Genomic DNA, 11,635 nt, shown 5'->3' on the forward strand with positions numbered 1-11,635 from the left:
TTGTAACATACATGACGAATTGACATTTGTACGAGTTACATAGTCGGCTGCCCCCTTATTCCGAAAGCTCTATATACATGTACATACACAGCAAAGTTTCAAATATGTTCACATTTTTAACAGAAATAGCTCAATTGATTTAAACATACTTGGGTGTCGGCAATAATGTTTAGGACGTATCTTTGTCTTAATGCTGAGTACGAGACTCTTACATGTTACATTCAAATTCATCTTCCAAAATAATACACGAGGGACAGGTCCTATTATCAATATCTGTATTATTCTATATACCGGTTTCGATACTTTATATATGATACGAAACCCTTTATTTGCTGAGAGCAATTTCTGCATTTTTAAATGTTGAAACATTTTAAATAGAACTAAAAATCAAATTGGAAAATATTGTTATAAAACAAAGCCCTTGAGGAATCGCCTTGTCGAGCTTGGAGGCTATGTACTATGTTGTCTGATATTCTTTGTCTTTTTTTAAATTAAAAAGAATTTAAGGTAATATCAAACACCTAGGGATAACCATACATCATGGAAACCCACTAAAAGTAGAACACATTTCACTTGTTTAGCCAGTTGTGTTGTGGGGATGACTTTTAATACCTAACATAAGACTGTAAATAATATTTACATACATTATTTATGTGCCGAAGAAAAAATAACCTTGAGCCAATATTTTATCATGATAATTGTACTTAATGTTAAAAGGCCAAGCATTCCAGAACGGCTAGACTAAAAGCATTATGTGTACTAGTTTTAGAATTACATTTAGTACATCATAAATTAATTGTGTAAATATTTTCTCTACATGAATTTTTTTGATTGAACCCATATTTCAGAGCCATACAACATAATAGGCTTATTACGTTTATTAAAGAGTTCTTATTTATGTCGGGAGTGATATGCTTACAAATTTACTTTAAATAGTTTGTTTCGCAATTTAAATATTGCCTTCTATGCTTAACCAGCAGTCTTTGTTACAAAGACCCTGACACTAACAAATAACACTAATGTGGGTTATTTGTAATAGTTACTGAATGGAAAACATGCTTCTTTTTTAAGAAGAGCGACAACAAAAGCAATCCAATGCAACGCCGTCATTTCAGCTCCATACATACCTAGCGTCATCAATGCAAACTTAAGTTATTGAGCCGAAACCAATTTTTACTTAAAATAACGGTGACCTCGACCATGACCCTACCTATCGCAGCAATCTCGAGCTACGTCTTCACATTAGCTACCTACACACCTCGACCTTGACCCTACCTATCGCAGCAATCTCGAGCTACGTCTTCACATTAGCTACCTACACACCTCGACCTTGACCCTACCTATCACAGCAATCTCGAGCTACGTCTTCACATAAGCTACCTACACACCTCGACCTTGACCCTACCTATCACAGCAATCTCGAGCTACGTCTTCACATAAGCTACCTACACACCTCGACCTTGACCCTACCTATCACAGCAATCTCGAGCTACGTCTTCACATAAGCTACCTACACACCTCGTCCTTGACCCTACCTATCACAGCAATCCCGAGCTACGTCTTCACATAAGCTACCTACACACCTCGACCTTGACCCTACCTATCACAGCAATCTCGAGCTACGTCTTCACAAAAGCTACATACACACCTCGACCTTGACCCTACCTATCACAGCAATCTCGGGTTACGTCTTCACATAAGCTACCTACACACCTCGACCTTGACCCTACCTATCGCAGCAATCTCGAGCTACGTCCTCACATAAGCTACCTACACACCTCGACCTTGACCCTACCTATCACAGCAATCTCGAGCTACGTCCTCACATAAGCTACCTACACACCTCGACCTTGACCCTACCTATCACAGCAATCTCGAGCTACGTCTTCACATAAGCTACCTACACACCTCGGCCATGACCCTACCTATCACAGCAATCTCGGGTTACGTCTTCACATAAGCTACCTACACACCTCGGCCATGACCCTACCTATCACAGCAATCTCGAGCTACGTCCTCACATAAGCTACCTACACACCTCGACCTTGACCCTACCTATCACAGCAATCTCGAGCTACGTCCTCACATAAGCTACCTACACATCTCGACCTTGACCCTACCTATCGCAGCAATCTCGGGTTACGTCAAGCTACCTACACACCTCGACCTTGACCCTACCTATCGCAGCAATCTCGAGCTACGTCCTCACATAAGCTACCTACACACCTCGACCTTGACCCAACCTATCGCAGCAATCTCGAGCTACGTCCTCACATAAGCTACCTACACACCTCGACCTTGACCCAACCTATCGCAGCAATCTCGAGCTACGTCTTCACATAAGCTACATACACACCTCGACCTTGACCCTACCTATCGCAGCAATCTCGAGCTACGTCTTCACATAAGCTACCTACACACCTCGACCTTGACCCTACCTATCGCAGCAATCTCGAGCTACGTCTTCACATAAGCTACCTACACACCTCGACCTTGACCCTACCTATCACAGCAATCTCGGGTTACGTCTTCACATAAGCTACCTACACACCTCGACCTTGACCCTACCTATCGCAGCAATCTCGGGTTACGTCTTCACATAAGCTACCTACACACCTCGACCTTGACCCTACCTATCGCAGCAATCTCGAGCTACGTCTTCACATAAGCTACCTACACACCTCGACCTTGACCCAACCTATCGCAGCAATCTCGAGCTACGTCTTCACATAAGCTACCTACACACCTCGACCTTGACCCTACCTATCGCAGCAATCTCGAGCTACGTCTTCACATAAGCTACCTACACACCTCGACCTTGACCCAACCTATCGCAGCAATCTCGGGTTACGTCTTCACATAAGCTACCTACACACCTCGACCTTGACCCTACCTATCGCAGCAATCTCGAGCTACGTCTTCACATAAGCTACCTACACACCTCGACCTTGACCCAACCTATCGCAGCAATCTCGGGTTACGTCTTCACATAAGCTACCTACACACCTCGACCTTGACCCTACCTATTGCAGCAATCTCGAGCTACGTCTTCACATAAGCTACCTACACACCTCGACCTTGACCCAACCTATCGCAGCAATCTCGAGCTACGTCTTCACATAAGCTACCTACACACCAAGTTTGATCATTTCATATAAATGCTAACTACAGTTGTGGAGCGGAAACCATTTTTCTATATTAGTAACAGTGACATCGACCTTGAACCTACATAACATATGCTAGTCAAGTTTCAATATCCGTACGCCAATCTAACAGTTACCTGTTTTTCTCTGTGATCTAGCTGTCTCGATGTCAACTGTATTGTTATGGGCAAGCATTCTTCTCGTAGTGGCATGTTGCGTTGTGCGGTTACCCCCCTTGTTGTTGCAACAATCACAAAATTTTCAAGGGCATTTTAGGTTCCTCACAGAGTAGCTTTCTAGTTTAAACTGATGTGTCAATAATTGGTAAAACAATCTGTTTTCTCTCAATACGTATTCTGTCGACATACTTTATTAATATATGTTTTTCGGTTTGATTATAACTAGATATCTAGAATATGCAGATTGTGTGTATTTTACACATTGGGCCTTTCTACCTTTCATTAAATTCCTATGAATTGTTTTAAGATGGTGTTTTCCGTATGTAGTATTATCTTTGTACTATTCCATCTTGGCATCTTGGCAAGTTTCACCGAGGTCAGTAGTTACGAGGTGTGGTGGTGAAGGTAACGTTGGCTAGTGGTGGGATAACGCTACATCGTGGTGGGATAACGCTACAACGTGGTGGTAAACACGACAAGAGGTCTATTGAAATGTTTCTTTTCAAGGATATGTGCAAGATGATCTCCTATTAATATTCAGTACATGTTTATAGTTGGTTTCCTCTACAATGACGCCATTTCCCCAAACATTCGGGAAAAACATGACATTTTATGTGAAAAGTATGAGCCGAGAGCTTTAAATAAACGTTAAAAACAGTGAAAGACACAACAATAACATGGCATGACATCTTATATCCGATCATTGAAACATATGTTTTGAGGGGTTGACATTGTTGGCACACATATGCCAATAATTGCAAACTTAATCAAAGTTCTGTAAGTACTACAGGGAACTGTTGGCCAGATGTTGCAAAGGGATATTGAAATATGTCCTTTGTATGAAAAATAGTTTCAGATCTTATGAAATGTTTCATTATATAAGCAGATCCATAACGTGTGATAATTGTGCGAAATGTCCAAACATTATTGTTGTGATTGGTACGAAACGTCTATAATATCTCTGTGTAATCAAGTTTCATGGTAAGAAACGTCCCGATTTCAAGTTTTATTTTGTTACGAGTAGTTTATACGAACCTTTTAATCGAACATACGTAAATGACACACATTCTCAAATCTCTCTCTCTCTCTCTCTCTCTCAATCTCTCTCTCAATCTCTCTCTCAATCTCTCTCTCTCTCTCTCTCTCTCTAAATCTCTCTCTCTCTCTCTCTCTCTCTCTCTCTCTCTCTCTCTCTCTCTTTCTCTCAATATCTATCTCTCTAAATCTCTCTCTCTCTCTCTTTCTCTCTCTCTCTAAATATCTCTCTCTAAATCTCTCTCTAAATCTCTCTCTCTCTCTAAATCTCTCTCTCAATCTATCTCTCTCTCAATCTATCTCTCTCTCTCTCTCTCTCTCTCTCTCTCTCTCTCTCAATCTCTCTCTCTCTCTCTCTCTCTCTCTCAATCTCTCTCTCTCTCTCAATCTCTCTCTCTCAATCTCTCTCTCATTCTCTCTCTCTCAATCACTCTCTCAATCTCTCTCTCTCTCAATCTCTCTCTCAATCTCTCTCTCTCAAGTTCAATCATAACCTTGAACAAACTGTGTTGGGCCAGGGTCAGTGAAACAGTACAGGGTCAAGGGAATTTTCCGACCTTTGGTGTTCGCTCCATATCTACACATGAAGAGCATTGGTGGTCGCATGTAAACAGTTCAACTCATCACGTGGAAATTAAGAAAGCTTGTTGGAAGCGGTCGAAGCTTGCTGTTATTTCTGTGTTTTATGGCGGTTTGGTAACGTTGCATAATTGATAACATATTTATTTTTATTTTTGTTAAAATGATTTTTGGTAAATGGATGCCTAAACTCGCAGGGAAACATTGAATACCAAATACACACGTTTTATATTTTATTAAATTCACTAGATCCTGATAATGCATTTGCACTTGAGACTTTTGAGCGAAACATGTCATGTATATTGTGCTCAGAATAAATGCATTTAAAATAATATTAACGGCCCATATAAAACTGGGAAGATCATGTGGAAATATCGGATTGTATTGAGATAAATCTCTCAGTCTATTACACACGAATTATTATAATATATGTACAAATTTTATACTGGTACTACTAATCAGCATTCAGTTTTTTCCATGTACGTTTTGCTTTTAGGTACATGTACGTTTGTACGTATACATTAGCCGGCTATTTCTTGTCTTCGCTCTCGCTCTTCTTGTGGTGGCGGTGGAACGGGTTGTGCAGATGGAAGCCGTGCTTCTCTAAGTGGTCCTTGTGCCGCGCCACCATCACGGGAACCTTCGCATGGTGCACGATAAAGTCTGTCACACTTCCGGTCAGTGTCCGCCGTACGGCGCCCTTGCCCCGGCATCCGACCACGATGTAGTCAACGTGTTTGTCGTGCGCCAGGCTGCAGATGGCCGGTCCCGGTTCACCGTGGATCGCTTCCGTGTGGCCGTTAATCTGTAGCAGCCGCGGTGTTATCAATGTGTGTTTTTATATATAAAAACAGTACTGCATATAAAACAATAACGAATGCCCATGCATTCAGTAAAGGGAACATAACTGTGTAGGTTACCAGTACTTCCTGTATGGCATCTCTGGAAGTTCAATGACTGTTAACATTTAACAAGAGAACCGCAAGCGGGTGCCATCGCTAGTTGACCATGGGAATGACTCAATACCAATTTTAGCCAGAGTGACGAGACTTACTAAACGTAGGTGCAATTACAGTGCTAACATATATACCACTACAACAAAGGAAACTTTAGGGATATGTTATGCATACCAAGTCTTAGGTTATGTGTAGAAGTCTCAGTTTCAACGCTTTGGAAGTTACGGCAAAAAATAAACTTTCGCACGACGCCAAATGCCACGACAATGCCGCTGCCTCCACTTATATGTTCAAGGATCATATTTCAGATTAATAATTTTCTTTTTATTTGGGTACACGTTTGTTCTCTTAAGCATTACATCTGGGGTGAGGCGTTACCTTGAGCTCCTCTATGCGCCTGGAAAGCGCCTCGACTAGGGCGGTCGTCTTCTGCTCCTCGCTCTCGATCTCCTCGGTGGCCATTGAGGAGGGGTCGCCCGTCATCATGGCAACCGCTGGAACGAGAATTGGTACTTATTCCTGATATTTATTTTTAAAGAAATAAATATATGCAAAATAAAGGATGACGTCAATTCAATTATTTTAGTGTGACTTTCAAATTATGTTTTAGCTTTAACCTAAGCTATGTGTTAATCATCGAAGTTTAATTTATGCACGTACATGTAAAAAGGAATATCGATAACAGTGATGTGGCAACATATGGTGATAATTCCTGTCACCTGGAAACGAAAACTGGCAAGATCTATCACTAAAAACCCAGTGCAGTTCAACCTGTATGTGCCTTATCAAGTATTCATAAATTAATTTATGGCAACACTACACTTTATCACGCCGTGCATATATATCAATTATTCTTATGTAAATAATATAATAGTTTGACTGCAGTGTCACCCATATTCAGGTTTTGCAGGTAACACTCTTATCACACAGTAAGTACCACAGCATGATTCTGATACCTTAAGTTGGCAAGTGAAGCACCGAGCTCGATTATGATCCCTTACTTTGGCAAGTGACGCACCTGCGCTCGATTCTGATCCCTTACTTTGGCAGGTGACGCACCTAAGCTCGATTTTGATCCCTTACTTTGGCAGGTGACGCACCTGAGCTCGATTCTGATCGCTTACTTTGGCAGGTGACTCACCTGAGCTCGATCCTGATCCCTTTATTTGCCAAGTGAAACACCTGAGCTCGATTCTGATCCCTTACTTTGGCAAGTGACGCACCTGAGCTCGATTCTGATCCCTTACTTTGGCAGGTGACGCACCTGAGCTCGATTTAGATCTCTTATTTTGGCAGGTGACGCACCTGAGCTCGATTCTGATCCCTTAATTCGCCAAGTGAAGCACCTGAGCTCGATTCTGATCCCTTATTTGGGCAGGTGACGCACCTGAGCTCGATTCTGATCCCTTTATTTGCCAAGTGAAGCACATGAGCTCGATTCTGATCCCTTATTTGGGCAAGTGACGCACCTGAGCTCGATTCTGATCCCTTTATTTGCCAAGTGAAGCACCTGAGCTCGATTCTGATCCCTTTATTCGCCAAGTGAAGCACCTGACCTCTATTCTGATCCCTTTATTTGCCAAATGAAGCACCTGAACTCGATTCTGACCCTTATTTTGGCAGGTGACGCACCTGAGCTCGATTCTGATACCTCATTTTGGAAAGTGACGCACCTGAGCCCGATCCTGATACCTTTAATTGCCAAGTGAAGCACCTGAGCTCGATTCCGATCCCTTACTTTGGCAGGTGACGCACCTGAGCTCGATTCTGATACCTTACTTTGGCAGGTGACGCACCTCAGCTCGATTCTGATCCCTAACTTTGGCAGGTGACGCACCTCAGCTCGATTCCGATCCCTTACTTTGGCAAGTGACACACATGAGCTTGATTCTGATACCTTACTTTGGCAGGTGACGCACATGAGCTCGATTCTGATACCTTACTTTGGCAAGTGACGCACCTGAGCTCGATTCTGATCCCTTACTTTGGCAGGTGACGCACCTGAGCTCGATTTAGATCTCTTATTTTGGCAGGTGACGCACCTGAGCTCGATTCTGATCCCTTAATTCGCCAAGTGAAGCACCTGAGCTCGATTCTGATCCCTTATTTGGGCAGGTGACGCACCTGAGCTCGATTCTGATCCCTTTATTTGCCAAGTGAAGCACATGAGCTCGATTCTGATCCCTTATTTGGGCAAGTGACGCACCTGAGCTCGATTCTGATCCCTTTATTTGCCAAGTGAAGCACCTGAGCTCGATTCTGATCCCTTTATTCGCCAAGTGAAGCACCTGACCTCTATTCTGATCCCTTTATTTGCCAAATGAAGCACCTGAACTCGATTCTGACCCTTATTTTGGCAGGTGACGCACCTGAGCTCGATTCTGATACCTCATTTTGGAAAGTGACGCACCTGAGCCCGATCCTGATACCTTTAATTGCCAAGTGAAGCACCTGAGCTCGATTCCGATCCCTTACTTTGGCAGGTGACGCACCTGAGCTCGATTCTGATACCTTACTTTGGCAGGTGACGCACCTCAGCTCGATTCTGATCCCTAACTTTGGCAGGTGACGCACCTCAGCTCGATTCCGATCCCTTACTTTGGCAAGTGACACACATGAGCTTGATTCTGATACCTTACTTTGGCAGGTGACGCACATGAGCTCGATTCTGATACCTTACTTTGGCAGGTGACGCACCTGAGCTCGATTCTGATACCTTAATTTGACAGGTGACGCACCTGAGCTCAATTCTAAACATCACTTACTTTTACATGTGATACACCAAAGCACTATTCTGATCATTTACGTTGCCAGGTGTCTCATCTGAGTTAAATTCTTAGCATCACTTACCTTTACAGATGACGCATCTGAGCATGATTCTGATCACATTCTTTGGCAGGTGACCTAACATACTTAGTAGTTTAACATTGTTGGCTCCTTGACATGCTGCTGCTGCTGCTGCTGCTGCTGCTGATGATGATGATGATGATGATGATGATGATGAAGCTGCTGCTGCCTTATAGTTTACAAAATTCCCAAATGATGTGATTTGTGAATGTTGTTGTCGTTGGCGCATGAGCTCGATGGTTGGTTACACAGTTTGCATACACACCTGTTACATGAGGTACTGGGCCTGGGTCGGTATTATTTGGGCTCGTTCGTGGTTCATTGTGTACACATGCACAGGGGTAAGCAAGGCTCACAAACTAATATTGCCGAGTACGTACCGGGGTATGTGATAGATTTGAGCTCGGTGCAGTGGACCATGATGACCTCGTTGTCAGGCTTGTGGATTTGGTCCATGTAAACTGAAACAACAGAACGATCATGAAAACAATACTAATTTAAATGGTGTTAAATGTGGCAGAGAAAATGACTACTTGAAAACGAACTTATGTGTTGTCACAATGGAGCGAGGCTGTGATCACATCTCAACTATCTAACAATGCATAACAGGCTTGACCGGAAAATAAAACATGTGCAATGAATAAGGCGGTACTTTATACAGTTAATGACATCATTATCGAATACATGAAGTTCGAGTTTTACGAGATGATGCAGCTGGACGAATGGAAATGCAATGACGAATAATTATTGAGATTCATATTTGATTGTTCTGCCTGTAAAGCATTTGCTTGCCTGTTTATAAACCTAAATTATAATAAAGGTCCCATAAAGTTCAGCCTTCATCATGTAAAGGCCACCATAAAGACAAATATCAGCGAACACTATCTAGAATAGAATGATTATAATGATAACTATTTGAAGTATTTAAAACTATAAACATACACATGCTTGTCTTCAAAACATTGTAATGTTTGATAGTCAAAGACAAAGTACATTTATAGCAATATTTAATATCGATTAAAAGATAGTTGGTTTATGCAGTATAAAGTAATCAACAATAAAACAATCTCTTGCCGACTAAATCTCTCAACCCATTCATAAATGCCTATATCGTATATAAATAGATGTTAGTTTTCAAATGTTAAAACCCAATATTTTGCCGAATCCGAATAGTTCCGAACGTTTAATACTGTACGAACTGCCAATACCTGGCTGTTGACGGTAAACAAAATAACAGAAGTCACGTACACTGGAGCGCGAAGTCGGAGTACTCGCTGCCGTCGACGGCCACCAGCACGCGGTCCCCCGCCTTGAGCGTCTGCGGCTCCCGGGGATCATCCTTCACCTCCTCCATTGTACATGCACTCCACAAAGTAGACACAAACTATATCCGAACTTGGCCTGTATTTCCCCCTCTTACACCCAGCTTAGTGTTAGTGTACAAGCTGTTATCAACAAACATGAATGAATGAGCTGTCTTGTGTGAGCCACAATAGGATAATTTTCCGCAGAGTTATCACGTTTCAAGGAAAGACAACTTATTTAAAACCTATATGGTTCAAAAGGCGGTTATTCTCCCTACGTATTTGTCCGATTTGAGATGAGTCAACACATATATGCAATGACTTCGGTACACATATATGCTCAATACTGTCTGTTTGACATGTGCCTCTGATTTAGAAATAATGGTAAAAAAGGCCAAACTCCGTGTTAAGTGTCATCTGGCTAGTAGGTAAACTAACCATCAGGGCAAACGTGCATTGTTTAGCCACACCCCTATGACAACGCCCCCTCAAACCCCATCCCCAGAAAAAAATGAATCGTTGCACAAAGATTATAGAATAATAAGACAAACAAATATAATTCATGCTAGTTTATTACTAGTTATTATTATTAATAAGCCTGGGAATACATTTTTTCTTTGCCGGGAGGAAGGGGCGTGGTCATAGGGGTGTGGCATAACAACGCATCCTGCGTTATTATTATTATTATTATTTATTGCATTTATAAACATAGTTTTAGTTTTTACTAATTTCTTTAAGCTTGATTATGACGAAAGCAGACAGCTTGTAGAATCAAGTTTTCATGAGTCAGTTGAAGTGGGTAGAAACCAGTCCTTGTGTCCATTTTGAGAGACCATGATCGGAGTACCCCTGGTGAGGATCGAACCATTCCCTCTTATGTAAGAGGCTGACACCTATTTACTGATTTACTTTCCCTTATTTGAGGATCAATTGTGTGTAATTTCCATACCAGGGGTACCGTTTTTTTCTAGAGTCATGATCTTTCTGAAACTGTGGTCATATAAATGTTTTTTTTATGTATATACCATGCTTCAATAATTAGAATCAACTGTCGTTGATTTATTCCACATTGGGACCTTTGGAATCACAATAAGCCATAAATAGTGCCCTTGCTTAATACCTTACATGGGTGGATCCATGATTTGACGTTAGCGGGTGCGTAGATTTGGGGGCGTAACCATTTGACTTGCGCCCCTCCCTCAAAACCTCATATTTTATTTGGTTAACAATGTTTGAAGAGGGTTTTGGGGAATTTTTCCTAAAGAAAAGTTTAACAATTTCTAGTTAAAGTGGTGCATTTTGGGCGTATTTTATTACTTTTTTCTCTCCTATGTTGAAATTAAAAGAAAACTTGGAATATTTAAGAAGGGGGGGATGCCTCACTGTTGAGATGATGCCAGACATTTCAGTTGTTAGAAGTGAACACTGGTGATATGTTGTCAAAAGAAAAGAATGAACAGTGATGGAATGTTTTAAAAGGTTGACCTCTCATCAAATGTTGTCAGAAGATCGACATGTACTGTGAAGTTGTTAGATTTGTAATCTATGATGAAATATTTCAGCAGTTTGACCCAAAGGGATACATCACATAA

The 11,635-nt window shown here is 41.7% G+C and overlaps 1 protein-coding gene across 1 annotated transcript; it reads right to left on the reverse strand.

Moving 5' to 3' along the window:
• Positions 1 to 5,156: 5,156 nt before the first annotated feature.
• LOC128226753 (universal stress protein Slr1101-like) lies at positions 5,157 to 10,243 on the reverse strand. The gene is made up of 4 exons (XM_052936783.1): positions 9,988 to 10,243; positions 9,120 to 9,200; positions 6,271 to 6,386; positions 5,157 to 5,741 (listed from the first exon to the last, which is right to left on the reverse strand). Exons 1-4 carry the CDS (start codon positions 10,091 to 10,093, stop codon positions 5,466 to 5,468), a joined length of 579 nt encoding a protein of 192 aa, XP_052792743.1. The 5' UTR covers positions 10,094 to 10,243; the 3' UTR covers positions 5,157 to 5,465.
• Between the last annotated feature and the right edge of the window lie 1,392 nt (positions 10,244 to 11,635).

The sequence above is a fragment of the Mya arenaria genome, chromosome 3 (assembly GCF_026914265.1).
Source record: "Mya arenaria isolate MELC-2E11 chromosome 3, ASM2691426v1".
Taxonomy (NCBI): domain Eukaryota; kingdom Metazoa; phylum Mollusca; class Bivalvia; order Myida; family Myidae; genus Mya; species Mya arenaria.